This window comes from Nicotiana sylvestris, chromosome 6 (assembly GCF_000393655.2).
Source record: "Nicotiana sylvestris chromosome 6, ASM39365v2, whole genome shotgun sequence".
NCBI lineage: Eukaryota > Viridiplantae > Streptophyta > Magnoliopsida > Solanales > Solanaceae > Nicotiana > Nicotiana sylvestris.
In genome coordinates, this window is record NC_091062.1 from 1,369,530 (window position 1) to 1,389,181 (window position 19,652).

The following is a 19,652-nucleotide window of genomic DNA, read 5'->3' on the forward strand; positions in this document are numbered from 1 at the left end:
TTAACCAGAAAAAAACTCATAAATCATCATTCAATATATAAACTCCATTGAAATTAAAACACATCATGTTTCATCACAAAATAAGCTCCTATAAAACGAACGACATAATCCGACAAGTTTTTTTCATTAAAATCATGAATAAAGCTCGAGTCCTCCACCTTAAAACCCTAGCTTGGTTCTACGCCAGTGCCTGCGCTTAGCATTGTACCTGAAAAAACATAATCAAATTTTCATTAGTGAAATGAACAAAATATAATCTCACTAGTGAAATAAACAAAAATCAGCCAAAAATAATTAAAAATAATTACTACAAATTAATATACCTGATAGTGTTGTCAGTCCTCATACGGATCCAGTAAGGAATGGGCCTGTTTTGCCTCTGCTTCTTCGCCAGTTTCTTTTTAATCATAAATGTCTTATGTGACGGCTACATAATAAAAATATTGGAATTAAATAAGTAAATAAAATTACTAGCTTAAATCTGTATTGATTTGAATAGTTGTGAGTAGAATCGTACCATTTTCACCGGTTGGAGATTCTCGGCGATAAGCTCTGATGCTGCTAAAAGTTGAAATCCTAAGGAGGAACAAAAACCCTAATTTCTGAGGTTATATACTGATGCGACACGAGGCCCAATGGGTTGGAATTTATTTTTGGGCCAAATTTCGGGTTATCCAAATGAGTAAAGGAATTTCTACAAAATAGCAGGCTGGATTCACTGTTTACTTTTCATAGCCAGTATATATAAATTATATATTAATTATACATGATTATATATATAATCATTATGAGATATTATATATATTGTATAAAATATATCCTTCAACTATTTTCAGTTTAATCAGTTGGATGGATGGCTATTTTCATTAATTTTTCGCGAGTAAAGAAGCTTCTGAAATAGATAGGATCGATTTACGCAAATGTCTCTTTTTTAGGATGTTGTTTAGATTTTACCCATATTTTGAAAAGTTATGCAAATATAGCCCTCGAAAAATTACCCTTTCAAACAACATTAAACTCGAGTTTATTTGCTCATAAAATATTAGATTGGGGTATAACGGTTCGTAATAATTTATAAAATTTTAGATCGTAGTCTAGTGTTTTCTTATAAGATTTTCAATTTGCTCAAAAAGGATCTTTAGACCACAATGAAAAGATCCATTAATTGCAAGAGAAATGACTGAGCCATTGATACAAAAAGGGACAACAACGAAAATTTCAGGAACAACTTTTGTCTGTTGTTAACCCATGGGTTAATGTTTTTGGGTTTATAAAGCAAATGTGACTCTGAAACCATAATAAATATTAAATAGGTCTTTGGACAATTTTGAGCTAAAATTGTAAATTAATTTTAAAAGTTGAATACTAAAAGATTGGAAGAGTTCGGATAAAAAGTTGAAGTTCAATAAATAGTGGAACCTCACTACAAAATATATGTGGAAATTGAGTATTTGTGTGAAGTGCTTTTTTTTTTTTTTTTTTTGATAATATGGATAGTTATATTATATAAAGACTAGAAATTGTTCATGGTATATACGCTTTGAAAGTAAAACTTGTCACAACTTGGTGAGCCAATGTTTGTGACATTTTGGTTTCCTATAAGTTTTAGTCTATTACATGTTGTAATGTCTAGTGACTTCTTGTTAAGGTAAACAACATCCAAATCCTTTGCTAGCTGTGAGGTTACAGAAAGAGGCGGTGTTGGATGTAGTTTAGCTGTCTCCTTGCATGGTTGCCAAAAAGTATCCTTACATGCATCTGTTGCCAAAAAATGTGCTACTTGATTTCCTTCACGGAAATTATGCCATAGGAACAGGTCCTTCTGTTGGAGCATCAATAACCTGCATGAATGAACAGTATTAATCATGACAAAGTGATCTTTGTTTAATGCATAGATGGCTTCAGTGGAATCTGTTTCTATTTCTAATGGAAACAAGTCATATTGCGTTGCTATTCTTATGCCTTCAAGGATTGCCTAGAGTTCTGAGTGTAAGGGTGAAAAAACATTGTCTATTTTTTGAAACCCTAATATCCATTTTCCCTTATGGTTTCTTAAGACTCCTCCAATACCAAATTTGTTTCCTTCGTGTTTGAAGGCCCCGTCCATGTTAAGTTTGTACCAATCGCATTGAGAGGGGTACCATTTTATGTCAATAATGGATTTATCCACAGGTGTTGAGGGGGTACCATTTTATGTCAATTAATAATTGTGTGAAGTACTTAAGACAATGGGACTCATTATTATGCTTACAATCTCAAAAAAAAAAAATGATAGTATAAAGAATTTCAGGAAAACTTCAAAGGCTGATTCAAAATTTTTAATCAAAAACCAAAGACTCAAACCTTTAAATAAAATCAACAACAACAACAACCCAGTATAATTCCACTTAGTGGGGTCTGGTATAATTCCATTTAGTGGGGTCTGGGGAGGGTAGTGTGTACGCAGACCTTACCCCTACCCTAGGGTAGAGAGACTGTTTCCAAATAGACCCCCGACATCCTTCCCTCCAAGAACTTCTCATCTTGCTCTTGGGGAGACTCGAACTCACAACCTCTCGGTTGGAAGTGGGAGTTGCTTACCATCAGAGCAACCGTTCTTGTCTTCATCTTTAAATAAAATCAAGTCGGAGATAAATGTATGACAAATCAATTTATAGAGAAAAAAAAAAGGACAAAACAAACATGTCAATTGCTCAGCAGTTACAATTTCATTTTGGCTCGAAGCCTGGAAATGAATTTCTGCCGACAACAATGGAGAATTGAAATGAAGATTAGGAGAATTTTTTATTTATATAGAAGAGCCAAGATGGTCGACCCATGGCAAAACTCACATTTAACACAATAATTATTTTTTTATATTATATTTTCTATTATATTTATTTATATAGAAGAGTCAAGATGGTCGACCAGGGGCAAAACTGACATTTAACACAATAAAATAAAGGGTATAATGGTCCAGGTTGCTTTTTCCAAGTAACACTCGACAGAATTCTTAGAAAAGCATAACTCTTTCACCTCCCTTATTCCATCACTATTCCAATTGCATGTATGATTTTCTTTCAAATATATAGGAAGATCAATTGCTTAGTTTATAAAATTTTTACACTAACAACAAAATATGCTTTCTAAATAATAAATTATTCATTTAAGACAGAAAATAGTGAATTTAAAAAAAAAATTAGGAAGCAGAGCACAAAGAATAAAGTGATGAATTATCAATGTTGAGGTCACGAACTCAAAATAAAATTTTTGATTTGACCATCATTACGAACAAGAAAAAGAAAAAAACATACATAACGTAATAGCTTAATTTTTGAGTATTGATGGTGTCAAAAATATTTACTCCTTTTGCTCAATTTAAACGATAATTATAATTCATTCTATTAAGTAGCACTTATTGGTCAATATATATAATAAATTATAAATCACCTAATATAATATGTTTAATTACACCAAACGAAAACAAGTGCATGAATGCTTTTGCGCTCGTGCAGTTTAAGAGACGATTGTATAAGAAATTCATTATGTTATCCATATATATAACTTAATTCCTATATAAAAAGGTTAAAATAAAATTGAAAAGTAAAACAAATATACTAATTAATGATTGAAGAAATTCATCATAATTTATGCACTTATTGGTATAAAATAACCTCAATCAAATTTAAAAAAATATAATGTAGCACTTTTCTTTATAATAATTATTGATATAAATTATATATACAGTAATAATAATAATAATAAAAGTTTAAAATAAATTTGGGGCCTTCAAATTTGGGGGCCTAAGGCAACGGCCTCACTGGCCTAGCCTTAGAGCCAACGGCGGATCCACCCTTTAAGGTGGGGTGGTATGGCACCCGCTGTGTTGGTAAAATTATTGTATATTTATGTAGAAATTTTCTTAAACTAGGTTAAATATTTGATCCCGCCGCCCCCAATTGCAGACTAAACAAAGGTGCCATGGTTGGTAAACCTTTTGGAAAGCTTTTCTCGTGTGTAAAATTCAAGTTCGAATTTATCTTGAACTTTATCTGACTTTCCTTTTCGTGTGCTTTTTATTTCCTTTGTCCCAATCATTTTTCTTGTTGGCTGCCTCCTAATTTCCTATTTTTCGTTCATTATCTTTTTTATATTTTTTTCTCTGTATTCTATTATTTTATCTGTGATCTTTAACAAGAACACTCAAAAAAGAGCCTCCAAAATTTAAAATTTCATAAAATAAGCATTTCTCTTAATCTCAAATCATTTAATCTTTTCCTTGATGTCTGATGTAATTACATAACAATAAAATATCCTGTGAAATGTCACAAGTAGCATAGGAGATAGAGATATAATTTTCATATTTGCAAATAAAAAGTTCCTATTAAATTTCCCGAATAAACTAAAAAAAATGAACCGAACAAGCATTCTGAACAAGCTATATATTAATTATTACATAGTCTACATTAAAGAAAATTATGGTGGCACCCGTCACCTTCAAATCCTACATCCATCTCTGCTTAAAGCCACCCCTGACAACAATGGTGCTCTTTTTCCATGTATTTGCTGCTCTTGGTTCAATCACTGGGAACATATTTTTTGATATGTACAGAGGTAATATTCCTTTTAGAGCATTCTTGATTTTTCGTATACCTGCTTCTTGAATGTCTTTGCCATGAGTGTTTTATGTGAGATATTTGAGGTTGTTTTACTTGAATTTTCTCAATATTATAATCATATATTTGGCGTAGTGCTCTAATTCGAGGAAGTTGGAACAATATTGATTCTATATTTCAGATCAATTATTAGAGATAAATTACACGAGCAGATTGTGCGGAGATGGAATTTTACAGTCATGCAAATTACCTTTTTTCCTTGCCTTTGTATATTTCGTGATGTAGTAAAAGACAACAACAACAACGACCCAGTATAATCTTATAAGTGGGGTCTGGGGAGGGTAATATGTACGCAGACCTTACCCCTACCCTTCGGGGTAGGGGTTGTTTCCAGGAGACCCTCGGCTAAAAAAAAAGCAACAGGAGCTGATATATTAGTACCATAAAAATGCATAATAAATAACAGCAATATAAGAGATATGAAATACAGAGTACAAAATACGAAATACGAAATACGAAATAGATGGCTGGTATAGTAAAACTAGCAGGTAAAGCCCTGCATCAATAGACGACCAATGACATTCTTCGTCTAACTCCTAACTAGCTAGTCTCACTCTATTGTGCTGTAGAAATATTCACAATTTTCCCTAACCTACAACATTAATGATCGAACTCCATAATTCCCTGTCAAGGGCCATGTCCTCAGTAATCCTAAGTCGCGCCATGTCCTGTCTGATCACCTCTCCCCAATACTTCTTAGGTCGCCCTCTACCTCTCCGCGTGCCCACTACAACCAGTCGCTCACACCTCCTCACCGGTGCATCAGTGCTCTTCCTCTGAATGTGTCTGAACCATCTGAGTCTTACTTCCCGCATCTTGTCCTCCAAGAATTTCAATAATAACACTGTTTCAATATTATTTGTAAGCGGATACACGAATTGACTTGAGTTGTGCTAGGCACTGTCCTAAAAAACTATTTCAGCGGTGTGAAATGTCTTTCTAGGATTAAACAAGCCTAGCTCTATTTAAAAGGATACAAGAATCAACAAAATTAAATTACAAACTCAGCTAGCTAGTAGCACTTTATAAACATATCTCTTTAATGAATACGACTTATAAATCGCATTTAGTGAGAGCAACATACAAATTGTAAATGCAGCTTATAAATAAATGAATAAACGAATGCGATTAATAATTAGCATTGTCTGAAGAGCGACTTATAAATCGCATTAGCGAGTTATAAGATTTAATTGATGAATACGCATCGCAGTCATAAGATGTGTTTATAAGCCCACAAGCCGTCTGCAAATATGTTTATTTATCCAAAACAAACCAAGAGGCCGAACCTATTTTGTTTGTACTTCTAGAATTTTCAACCCCATACCTTAAAAAGAAATTTAAAACTATACATACAACTTATAAAAATACAAGTCTAACCAGTCGCATTATATATATTGAATTTTAAATATGATCTACCATTATTTTTATTGTATTATCATTTTCTTCGATTTCATTTTATTTTCCTTTTTGATGGGTGAGTGGCCGTGGGCTAGGGTTGTTCAAACCGAACCGGAAAACAGCACCAAACCGACAAATCAAACCAAACTGATTAAAAAATCCGACTAGGTTTGGTTTGACTTAGTTTGTTATTGAGTAAAAAAACCCGAACCAAACCGACATATAAATATATAAATTTTTATATTTTTAAGACTTTATAGTGATTTTTCTTTAGAAAATATAGAAATATTTGGTATCCTCTCATGTATTAACCTTGAAAGCGTAAATTAACGAAAAATTATTGTTAGACGACTAAGAAAATAGTTATCATGTGTTACTAAAAAAATTCTCCCATTAGAATATTTTAATAGATCATATGTTTGTCAATTTTTTTCCATATTTACTAAACATATATTTGTTTAACCAAAAAATGAAATTTTAGTCAAAGCTAGAATTTAGAAGAACACGGGTTACTGATAATCAAAAGAGTGTATAAAAGGAAGTAATTTAGGTAACAAGAGAGTAATCAAGAGAAAAACAAGTAAACCAAAGTTTATATCAATAGTATTTCGCGTCCTTACAATTGATCAGATGTCCCTCTTTTATAGATATCTTGGGGATATACGTTTTGCCCAAATCATAATGAGGCTATTATGAGTAATTAAAGACATTTAATGCTACGTTACATAATCATTATATTTAATACAAATTCACTAACGTATTCCACATTTAATGCCTATTAAATGTCGTATCGTATCTGCGCTCTTTTCTATTGTCAGATTCATTCCTTTTGATTCTCAGACATAAATGACTTAGATAGGTATGGGTGCTGGGTTATTTGTATTCCTGCTCGTGCCTCTTCCTCTGCCATTTGCTCGTATCTGTTGCAACTCGTGCCTCTTGGCTAGTTGTAATTCTTTGACCATTTGACCAGTCTACATGTTTCGACACGTATTCAACACGTTACCTTTATATTTAAATACAATTTTTCCCAATACAGATAGTCTCCCCACTTTCCATTTATTCATCAGTTGAAAATTTGGGAAGTGGATTTCATTAAAAGAGAATTTTTGTCACCATTAATGCTATGACCAAATTGACACTTCAATTGTCTCTTCCATTTAATGCTCCGTACACATGTCTTTTTTTTATTAGTACTGCAGTTTTGCAGCCCTTTTCAAGGCTTTTTACGGCTCCACTATTCACGAAGTGTCAGTTATCATTATTATGGTCCTTCCATCACTGCACTTTTATCTTTGGCGGTGGCATACTAATATAAATATAACTTCTCTCCTTGTCTTTTACCACATAAAGCTTATTGAACACTTAATCCCTCACATTCTTCTCCTTCGCCATGTCTTCACCAAATCCTAACCCTAGGAGAGTTCCCATTATTAATACCTTCCCTAATGCCCCCATTAGACATAGAAGGGGAGGTAGACTTCGTAGCTTAGGGTCTACTCGCGGTGGTGGTTCGTCTATACCTTCTCCTAGTTCTGGTCCTTCTTCCAGAACCAGAGGTTCCCTTTCTCACAGATCTTCTTCTAGGGATAAAGAACCTTCTGAACCATTAGGTGAACCTTTAGTAGAGGAGATAGTCCCTACATAATTATCTTTTTACCATGATAGGGAATCTCTTAGAAACCAGGTTTCCGCCTTAGACTGTGCTAATGCTTACCCCACTTAAATTACACAAGTTTTGACTCCTGTAGTTCGCAAAGACTGCCATTGGAGTAATGATTTTCCCATTATTATCCCTAATCCAAATCATAGAATTACTTCTTACTTGACTGGGTTCTCTTTTTTTTATACATACCCTTTCACTTTAGGGTTCAAACCAGCTATTGACCCAGTTATTCTTGAATTTTGCCGCTTCTTTAATGTCTATTTGGGTCAAGCACAAGAAGACCTTCGAGTCTCGGCTGACAAGGTTCATGCTTTAGACAACTCCCATGCCTCTCTTCAAGCTTCTTACAACTCCGCCTTGGCTGAAAATAAAGAGCTAAAGAATGAGATTGCTAATTGGGAAAAGGATTATGAGACCCTTGAAGAAAAATCTGTTGTTGAGGTAAGTTGGGCATTTTTGAATTCACGTCGAGATACCCTAAATGAGGTTGGCCAAGAAAACTTCAACCTGGAGTTGGAGTTAGCTAAGATCAATGAAACCATTGAAAAAGCTCAGCAAACTCAGGACTTCCCTTCTCCCGTGGTTGAAGCTCCCGTAAATGTTGAAGCTGATACGGGTATCCCGACTCTTTCAAGCCCAATCGAACATGTTGCTGCAAGCTAAGTTGAAACCGCATCTGTTGATGCGCCTGCCCAAATTGAGCCCACTGCTATTGATGCTCTTGCTTTAGTTCCACAAACTTTTCAGTGACCAGTTTTAATCATTTGAATAATTTTGTTTTTTGTTTTTATTTTGGAAAATCGTAATCAAACCCTTAGTTTCATTTGAGGATTGGATTTGGAAACGCAAGTCCCCAAGTCTTTTATGGGGCAATTTGTATAAACAATTTCATAGCTTTATGACTAAGTTCGTACTTAGTCTTCAGTTTTTAGGTATTAAGAAGTTTTTCATGTTATTATCTTAAACTTCTGTCTGCTTTATTCTTACCTTTATTTTTAAGGACTTATAGAATAATTTGCATTTTTGTTCTTCGAAAATGCTTCTGTTAATCTCATGATTAACTAATTAAACATGAGTTTTATAAAAGAGAGCCCTTTTATATTTCGACACTTAATGAAGAAGACGTCTCAACTTCATAATGGTATTATCATACGATAAAATAAATAGGAACACACATGTTACTTTGAAATAACTTTGACAAGTTTTGAATAATACTTTACATGTATTTGAATTACATCTATAACTTTCTCGTAACTGTTTTTCTTGTAACAGATTTTTTCAAAAGAAGAATAATAGACACAGAGTTTTTTCTTATAACCCATTTTAGTACATAGCCTTTAGCCTAACTATAGTGAGGTTTTTCTTTGGCCTTAGCTCGTGGCTTCATCTCGTGACCTTGTGACTTTACTCTGCACTTGACTCTTTTAGGCTTGATTTTTCTTAATCTTCTTTGCCTTCTTTATACACATATATGTGTATATTATGTAGTCCCCCAAGTGTTTGAGTGTTGAAGTATGAAGCCTCGAGCACTTGATAGATTCTCTCATTTGGTCCTTTTCTTGAAAAAGAAAAGCATACGGGACTCGGAGATGCGATTTTAGATGAAGACTGCTTAACCCGTATAAATTTCTATCAGAATATTGTAACCCTAGGCCAGGAATTTTAGGTTATTCCGTGTGCCTTACAGGTCATGACTCATCATTTAGTACGGGTTAGCTTTTTGCCTATCATCTAAAATTGTTAGTAAAATTTTAACAATTCAAAAATTAAATTTGAAATAGTGATACCTGACTGTGGGTATTTCTTAGAAATAATGTCTCTTCAAATGAACAACATTCCAATGTGAAGGTAGTATCTTGCCATCCATTGTCTCCAGCTCATATGCTCCCTTGCCTGCAAGATCACGAACTCTATAGGGTCTTTCCCATGTTGGACTTAATTTACCCGCATTAGCTGCCTTTGTGGATTGAAAAACCTTTTTAAGCACGAAGTCCCCCACTTTGAAGAATCTGAGGCGTGCTTTTCGGTTGTAATATCGTTCTATGACTTGCTTTTGTGCCGCCATTCTTATCAATGCAGCTTCTCTCCTCCCTCGAGTAAATCTAGATTGACCCGCATCTCCTCGTCATTAGATTCTTGTGTTGCCTGTGTGAACCGCGTACTTGGTTCCCCTATCTCAACTGAAATTAAAACCTCAGCTCCATAAACCAATGAAAATGGTGTTTCTCTTGTACTTGTTTTTGCGGTTGTGCGATATGCCCATAAAACTCCAGGTAACACTTCGGGCCAGTTAACTTTTGATTCCTCTAATCGTTTCTTTAAATTATTGATAATAACCTTGTTCGTTGATTCTGCTTGCCCATTACCCTCCGGATGATAAGGTGTTGACGTAATCTTTTTAATTTGCCAACTTTGAAAGAATTCTGTGATTTGTGCTCCAATAAATTTAGGGTCATTATCACACACGATCTCCTTTGGTACACTGAATCGGCATATGATATTCCGCCAAAGAAAATCTTTGACTTCCTTTTCTTGCACCTGTTTAAATGCTCCTGCCTCCACCCATTTAGTAAAATAATAGTGAGTACAAACAGAAATTTTACCTGTCCTTTTGCTTGTGGTAACGGACCCACGATATTCATTCCCCATTTCATAAATTGCCATGGGGCAATGACAGGATGTAATAATTCTGCAGGTCTATACATATTGTTACCGTACCTTTGACATTTATCACATTTGGTCACGAAACTTTCTGCTTCATTTTCCATTTTAGGCCAGTAATAACCTGCCCTAATTAAGGTTCTTACCAATGACCTTCCTCCTGCATGATTCCCGCAATGTCCCTCGTATATTTCTTTCATTACATACTCCATTTGTGAAGGTCCGAGGCATCTTGCTAAGGGACCACCGAATATTTTGCGATACGAATTGTCTTGCTTTAAGCAGTACCGAGCAGCCTTCTTTCGAAGCGCATGAGCTTTCTTCTTATCATCAGGGACGGTACCATACTGCAAAAAAGCAACAATCTCGTTCCTCCAATCCCAAGTTAAATTATTAAAATTTACCTCATTCTTATCAGGATCGAGAACTGAATGAAACAAATATATAACTGAGGCGTTTGCATCACTTGCCACATCAACTGCAGATGCGAGATTAGTTAGGGCCTCTGCTTCAACATTTTCATCCCTTGGTATTTGTATAACTTTCCAGGTTTGAAATTGCTTTATCAATTCCTGTACTTTTTCTAAGTATTGTTGCATCCTTGCTTCCCTAGCTGCATAAGTCCCCAGCATTTGATTAACCACGAGTTGCGAATCACTCTTAATTATAATCTGATTTATGCCAAGCTCTCGTACCAATTCTAGACCTGCAATCAAAGCCTCATACTCCGCTTCATTGTTAGTTATAGAGTGACATTTAATAGTCTGTCGAATGGTCTCACCCGTAGGTGGTACCAAGACAATCCCAAAACCTGCACCTTTTACATTAGATGAGCCATCAGTGAATAAAGTCCAAGTTCCCGGGTTAGCCTCATTGAATACCTGTAATTCTTTTTCTGCTTCTAATTGCATCTCTTGGCTAAAATGGGGCACGAAATCAGCTAACACTTGTGATTTTATAGCAGTTCTAGGTTGGTATGTGATTTCGTATTCACTTAACTCTATTGCCTACTTAGCTAACCTACCTGATAGCTCATGCTTATGTAATATATTACGTAAAGGGTAAGCAGTTACTACGGCGATAGGATGACACTGAAAGTAAGGTCTTAACTTTTTAGATGCCATGATTAATGCAAGTGCAAGTTTTTCTAACTGAGGATACCGCGTCTCCGCATCTAACAAAGATTTACTAACATAGTAGATAGGGGATTATTTACCTTGTTCTTCTCGGACCAAAACAACGCTTACCACAACTTTCGAAACAGCAAGGTAAATGAGTAGTCTTTCCCCAGCCTTTGGTTTTGCCAGCAAAGGTGGATTTGATAAGTACGTTTTCAAATTCCTAAGTGCCTGTTGACATTCCTCATTCCATTCGAAATGATCCTACTTCTTAAGGGCTGAGAAGAATTTGAAACACTTCTCTGATGATTTAGAAATGAATCTTCCCAAGGCTGCAATTCTCCCTGTTAATCTTTGAACTTCTTTCTTGTTTAAATTATATCAGGGATTTCCTCAATGGCCTTGATCTGTGCAGGATTTACTTCAACACCTCGGTTAGAAACAAGAAAACCCAAAAACTTTCCTGATGCAACGCCAAACGCACATTTTTCGGGATTTAACTTCATATTAAATTTGTGCAAAATTGAAAATATGTCAGATAAGTATGATATGTGATATTTTGAATACTGAGTTTTAACAAGCATATCATCTATATATACCTCCATAGTCTTTCCTAAATGCTCATGAAATATTTTGGTAACTAACCTTTGAGACGTTGCACCTGCATTCTTCAGACCAAAGGGCATTACCTTATAACAGTAAGTCCCTCTGTCTATTATGAATGAAGTTTTTTCTTCATCTCCCGGATGCATTTTAATCTGATTATAACCTGAATATGCATCTAAAAAACTTAATAGTTCGTGATCTGCAGTTGTATCAATCAATTAATCTATGTGTGGTAGTGGAAAAGAATCTTTAGGGCAGGCTTTATTAAGATCTGTGTAATCTACACAAACCTGCCACTTACCGTTCTTCTTTGGAACTACAACAGTGTTAGCTGACTAGTTAGGATATTTTACCTCACGAATAGAACCAATTTTTAGCAATTTTTGGACTTCTTCCTGAATCACCTGATTCTTGTAAGTTCCTTGCTTTCTTTTCTTTTGCTTGACAGGAGGGTACGATGGATCTTCATTTAGTTTATGGGTCATCACCTCCCGGGGTATTCATGTCATGTCAGAATGGGACCAAGCAAAGCAATCCACGTTAGTTTTCAAAAATTCAATTAACTTACCTCTCATACCTTGGCTAAGATTGGCTCCAACATAGACTTTTTTATCAGGCCATTGAGCAAATAACACGACAGGCTCTAATTCCTCTATTGTTGTTTTGATATTTTCATTCTCTTCTGGTTCTTGAATGGTATCAGGCCTTGAATCTACATTTGTTTGCCCTTGTTCAGTTGTGGTTTGTATTGTGGTGACCTCAACTGTCTTCTGTGATTGCTATTTACCTTCATTTCTCATGCTTGTATCTGCAACAGAGTTGATAGCCCTGGCTGTATGTGGATCTCCCCGAATTTGACGGATTCTCCATGGCGATGGAAATTTAATAACTTGATGCAAGGTTGAAAGAACAACATCCATTTCGTGGATCCATGGTCTCCCAAGAATCATGTTGTAAGCCATCTCCATATCTGCCACATGGAACTTTGTATCTTTAACGACTCCTTCAGCGAATGTGGTGAGTGTTACCTCTCCTTTCGTGAGGACACTAGAATTATCAAATCCAGATAGAGTATGTGCCTTTGGTATCATTTTATCTTCAGCTTGCATCTCACGTAATACTCTTAGTAAAATAATGTTCACGAAACTACCTGGATCAATCAAAACTCGTTTCACATTAGTATCATGTATAATTAAAGATATTACCAATGCGTTGTTATGAGGGGTTAATACGCCATCTGCATCTGCATCATTGAATGTAATGTTGTCTTCCTCTAAAACATGCTGCACCTGTTTCCCTTGGGTAATTGTTACTTTGGAAATTTTGTTAGCTGCAGTATATGATATACCCTTGACGTCTTCACCCCCACTTATAACGTTGACAGTTCTTTTAGGAGAAGGTGGTTTTGGAGACTCCTGCATGTTCTTCATGTAAGCTTGCTTGCCTTTCTCACTGAACAACTCAGTAAGGTACCCTTGTTTTAATAAATGATCAACTTCACTTTGCAAAAACCTGCAATCTGCAGTTTTATGTCTGTGGTCATTATGAAACTTGCACCAATGGTCAGGGTTGCGCCTGTTTGGATTCGATCTCATTTCCTTTGGCCATCGAACCTTATCTCCCATGCTTCTCAAAACAGATACAAGCTCGGAGGTGCTGACGTTGAAGTTGTAACCACCGAATTTCGCTTTTAAATTTTTATCATCATCTCGTGACTCATAGTTATTTCGCTCGTTCCTGAATCTTGATGAAGAACCTGATTCTCTGTTTCTTGATCTGTGATCGTACCTTTGATTATCCTGCTTTGACCATGAATCCTTTCCTGCAGGTCCCATGTAAGGCTCGTACCTGTTCTTACCGAATCTTTTTTCGGTCTCCGCACATCTCGAACTTACCTTTTCTTCTTTTTGAAATCGTAGAACAGTATCTTCCTCAATCCTTAATTTCGTGTTATACCTGTTATAAACATCATTCCACATTGTAGCTGGGAATTCTCGAAGGCTTTTCTTGAGCCTCCTCGTAGCTTCCGAGCTTTTTTCGTTCAAATTACTTGTGAAAGCTATAGCTGCCTAGTTGTCAGGTACACGCGACAATATCATTCTTTCTCGTTGAAATCTATCCATGAATTCTCTAAGTAATTCTGAGTCCCCTTGCTTGATTTTGAAAATATCCTCCATTCTTTTCTCTACTTTTTGAGCTCCCGAGTGTGCTTTGATGAAAGAATCTGCAAGCTCAGCAAAAGAATTTATAGAATTTTCGGGTAAAAGAGAATATCATGTTAGCGCTCCTTTGGTGAGCGTTTCACCAATTTTTTTTAACTAATACTGATTCAATCTCCTGCTTAGTCAAATCGTTTCCTTTTACACCCGTCGTGAATGCAGTCACGTGATCTCGTGGGTCTGTCGTTCCATCATATTTTGGAATATCAGGCATTCTGAACTTTTTTGGAATTGGGAGTGGAGCAGAACTAGGCTTCCAGGGTTGTTGTGAATATTTATCCATATCTACCCCTTTGATTATGGGCGGCACCCCGGGTATCTGCTCTATGCGCTCACTTTGCTCCTTGAGCTGTTTCTGCAAGGTTAATACCAAGTTTTGTAAATTTGAATTAACTAAATTATCTGGTTCTCCATCCTGCGACTCATTGGGGGTTCCACCGCTGCCTGAATTAACAAGCCCGAAACGAGAGTTCTCCAAAGTGTTGTTATTTGGAGTAGGTGTGGGGGGTGCAACAGGTAACTAGCTAACCAAGGCCTAAACGGCTTTATTGACCTGTGCGGTAATAAGTTTTTGCAAAGCCTCATCCATAATTTCAACATTTTCGAATTGAGCCTGTCCATCAATATGAGATCCCTTAGGAGTGCCTTCACGAGATCGTCGAGGAGAGCCTTGTGGAGAAATAATCAGTGAGTTATTATCCTGAGGGTCTCTCTGAAGTTGTTGGTTTATATGGTTTTCTTGGATGTTGTCATTGTTGTTCGACATAGTTGATGCAACAAGGAAAGTTACACGAAAAGAAAATAGATTATCAGATTTCCGGTAACGGAACCAATTTGTTTAACCAAAAAATGAAATTTTAGTCAAAGCTAGAATTTAGAAGAACACGGGTTACTGATAATCAAAAGAGTGTATAAAAGGAAGTAATTTAGGTAACAAGAGAGTAATCAAGAGAAAAACAAGTAAACCAAAGTTTATATCAATAGTATTTTGTGTCCTTACAATTGATCAGATGTCCCCCTTTTATAGATATCTTGGGGATATACGTTTTGCCCAAATCATAATGAGGCTATTATGAGTAATTAACGACATTTAATGCTACGTTACATAATCATTATATTTAATACAAATTCTCTAATGTATTCCACATTTAATGCCTATTAAATGCTGTATCTGCACCATTTTCTATTGCCAGATTCATTCCTTTTGATTCTCAGACATAAATGACTTAAATGCTAGGTTATTTGTATTCCTGCCCATGTCTCTTCCTCTGCCATTTGCTCGTATCTGTTGCAACTCGTACCTCTTGGCTAGTTGTAATTCTTTGACCATTTGACCAGTCTACATGTTTCGACACGTATTCGACACGTCACCTTTATATTTAAATACAATTTTTTCCAATACAATATTCATTTATTAAAGTTTTATCTATAATTTTAATAAACTAAGATTGAAATAATATACATGTAACAAAAAAACCCAAAAACCTGAAAAATCCGACAAAATCGAACTAATCCAAACTGATATAATTAGTTTGGTTTGGTTACTGTGATTCCAACGTACAAGCACATGATTGAATTTTGTGTTTTGTCAATTAGGAAGGATTAAACTGTTAGAACTAACTAGAAAAACTTTATAACAATTCAATATCATCACTTAATTATAGTAAATTAGTATAGTTTGTTGTAAATATCGAATGCGGATAAATTTTTACATTCTTTTTCTCGCTCTTAACCCATATATTGTGCATCAAGTATTTCAACCATATGTCACAATACATCAATTCTAATTTTTGCTTATTTATTTCTCTTTGTTCTACAAGTAACCTTTCAAAGATAGGGGATGTTATATATTGATACTATATTGATGTTAGAGTAAAATGTGTGATGGACAAACAAAATATGATAGACATATTTTATCACTTCCTCAGTATCAACAATATATATTACTTTTTTCTCAATAACACTAAAAAGAAAAGTTGAATTCCACTTAACAACTTTTTTGATGGTTGGTACCTGTCATATTGTATCGTATTGTTACTTTAATTAATACAATATTTGTTTGATTGTTACTTATATTTTATTATATTATATCGTTAAATCTGTCGTTATATAATGACGAAAAATGTCACTTTATGAAACAACCGATTCTGTGTGGTCGCGTCGTTACCTAATGAAATAATCTTATTTTATCTTTTACCCTACTTTTTTATACAATAGTTCTATCTCGTATATATTACTTTTTCTTTATAATATTACAAGTTTATTCTACATATTATTGGTGCATGACATCATAAAACGACGGCAAATAATACAATTTATCCAAACATTATATACATCAAAACAATACAATAAAATACGATACAATACTATACGATAAATTATGAACTGATACATAACAAACCATCCAAACAAGAGATCCTATTACACAAGGGGTCGAACGGGGATAGTGAGAATTGAACTCGCACTTATTATGTAACAGTTTCTATCATTACAACTAGACGGTAAGCTCTGACTGTGCCTTAATAAATCATCAATCCTAGGGCATGGCACGACACGAACACGAGTACGACACAAGGGGCATGTCTTGTTTTTTGCTAACCAAGGAATAATACAAGCAACATGAAACCTATGACAGCAAGCAGGAAGTATTAGACAACACATATTACCTTGTTTAAATTCTGCTAAGCAGATACAACAGTCATTATTTTTGCCTTTAATTTTTGGTTTTGTCCCTATTTTTTCCTGATCATCAAAATCATCTATCACTAATTCAATAGCCGATTTTGCCACTAGATATGGGGTTGCCTGAGCTCTTTCTGGTGTCATAACACGAGCTCTCTCTACCGTCATATCATGAGATCTTTCTGTTGTCACACTACGAGCTCTTTCTATTGTCACATTACGAGCTCTTTCTGTCATCACACTATGAGCTCTTTCTGCTGTCTCATTACGAGCTCTTTCTGTTGTCACATTACGAGCTCCTTCTGTTGTCACAACACGAGCTCTTTCTGTTGTCATATTACGAGCTCTTTCTGTTGTTTCTTCATGACCTTGTGCTATTTCGGAGACATAATTCGATTGTGATCTTGATTCTTGAGGAAGACACATCAATGTCATTGCTATGATCAAACATAGCAGTGGAGAAACAACCAAGGCAATCTCCTTTGATGCGAGTCTTTCTCAACTGCTTTGTTTCCTTTGCCAGCTCCTTCAGTGCTTTTCCATGAGTACCTACAGTATCCAATATTAACTTCTGGTTCTTCAGGAGCTTCTTCTGGTTTTCCGAAAGCTCCTTGAGAGTCTCCTCCACTGAGGCTGGGAGTTGTGGCTGTGGAGGTACGGACTGGGCCTCCACCGAGCTAGAAAGCACAGATAGCTTAGTAGTAGCTGCCTACATCCAATTGTTGATACTGGCAAGGGTTTAGCTCAATTGGTGGGCAGTCAATGGGTAAGCTGAGGATGAGGGGATATCTGGAGCTGTGGCAGTAGAGGAAGACAGATATAAACATGAGATTTGACATCTTTTTTGTGGTCGCAGTGGCAGATGGAGAAGAGTTCCAGCCTCCGTTGATGGTGCGCCGTAGTAGGGCAAGGATTTTGAGGATGGAAGAAGGCAACGTAAGGTTTTATAATTTTAAGTTCTTGATATAGAAGTCTATTAGGATTCGAAGTAACCCGTCCGTTTAAGACGTACTAAATTGATTGGGTCTTTAGTTTGATTTTTGGGTTTATGTTAAATAAAGTATAAGAATATTTTGTAAAAATAGCACGGGCTGGTCAGTTTTCGGACTGGTCATTCAAAAATAGCCAGCATTTGTCAAGTCATTGAAAAATAACCACTATTTTGCTGCAACAAAGACCGGTCCAGCATAATATATATATTAGAGTTCGGTGCACATGTGTATGAACTTCCAGCATATTATGCTGGAACTCCAACACACGGAAAGTTCCAGTATAATATACTAGAGATTCAAGCACTTGTGTATGAACTTCCAGCATATTATACTGGACCAGTATACTTTGCTGGAACTCCAGTATATTATGCTGGAGTTCTAGTGTACTTATGCTGGAGTTCCATTATATTTATCCTGGAATTCCAGTATAATATACTGGAGTTCAAGTATACTTATGCTGAAACTCCAACATAATATACTGGCGTATTTTTCGGGTTTTGAACAATGTTTTCGCTCAGATTTATCTTTACATGAAAAGTGTCTAAATTTCGATTACTTTTGAAAGCGTGACTATTTTTGAATGACCACTTGTAAATCTGTCTATTTTTGAATTTCTCAACTATTTCACGAGATATCTTTTAAATAAAATATCATTAGGTCTTTATAAAAATTAAATTTTATTAGTTTTAATTCAGTAACTTTAATTAATCGAATATATCGTAATATATATTTATCATACACCCGTATTCGATTTATAGCTTGAATCCTCAATTTCATATAATAAAAGAAGGAATTAAGTATTTTAACTATGGTTAGGATTTTATTTTATTCAATTAATCTTATTCATTGATTTTTAACCATGATAAGTGCCTCCAATCCAAGTAGGAACTTGAAGAAATGAAGAGATTAGGAAATGAAGGGTAGTTATCCCGGAATGCCCCTATGAAATATTTTCGTTGCTATAACACTAATAAAACTGCTCTTATGCCTTGACCATTATTGGGGATGATATCTATTGGGTTGGTGGATTCAACTACCCTTGTCCAAGAAGTGTCAAAAATTATACAGTGTAGATAAGTATTGGGTTGATGATATCTATGAATCTGGATTTCTTCAAATTGAGTCCTTTGGGAGTCGAAGGGGAGCGTTGAGCCTTAGAACAATGGTAAAGTCTTTGATAAGCGGTCATAGGGGAGTTCAGAAAGGATCTGATCGTAGATAGAGACTTCAACTTATCTCTGTGCAACCTATAGGACAATGGTAAAGTTATCTCTGTGCAACCTATAGGTTACCGGTTCGAGCCATGGAATCAGCCACTAATGCTTGCATTAAGGTAGACTGTCTACATCACCCTTTGAGGTGCGAACTCTTACGTGAATCCCTTTTGAGTCCTCTGGGAGTAGAACACAATTGTCGCTAACACAAGGTGCGCTGAATGCACAGATATGTATGTCATTAGTAAAATTCTATACTTCAACTGATTCTCTGTTTAGCTCATGCACATAAGCTCTTCCTTTGTGTAACTTTCTGCTATAAATCGCATCACCTTTAGTTAAATAACTTACTTCATTTAAAGAACAAGAACCATGATAGAAGGGCATAGGAAGTTAAACTATCAGGAAACATAAAATGAAGTACACCCTTCACACCCAATA

General features: G+C 35.4%; 1 protein-coding gene across 1 annotated transcript; it reads right to left on the minus strand.

Annotated features, from left to right (window-relative positions):
- On the minus strand, positions 1 to 606 carry LOC104225592 (large ribosomal subunit protein eL39x). The gene is made up of 3 exons (XM_009777431.1): positions 518 to 606; positions 324 to 427; positions 1 to 208 (listed from the first exon to the last, which is right to left on the minus strand). Exons 1-3 carry the CDS (start codon positions 518 to 520, stop codon positions 160 to 162), a joined length of 156 nt encoding a protein of 51 aa, XP_009775733.1. The 5' UTR covers positions 521 to 606; the 3' UTR covers positions 1 to 159.
- Positions 607 to 19,652: the final 19,046 nt, after the last annotated feature.

Bases quoted from the DNA above. Each gene is read 5' to 3' on its own strand.
- LOC104225592 (XM_009777431.1), bottom strand. The intron at 209-323 runs GTATATTAATTT...ATGTTTTTTCAG, and splicing joins AGGACTGACAACACTATCAG to GTACAATGCTAAGCGCAGGC.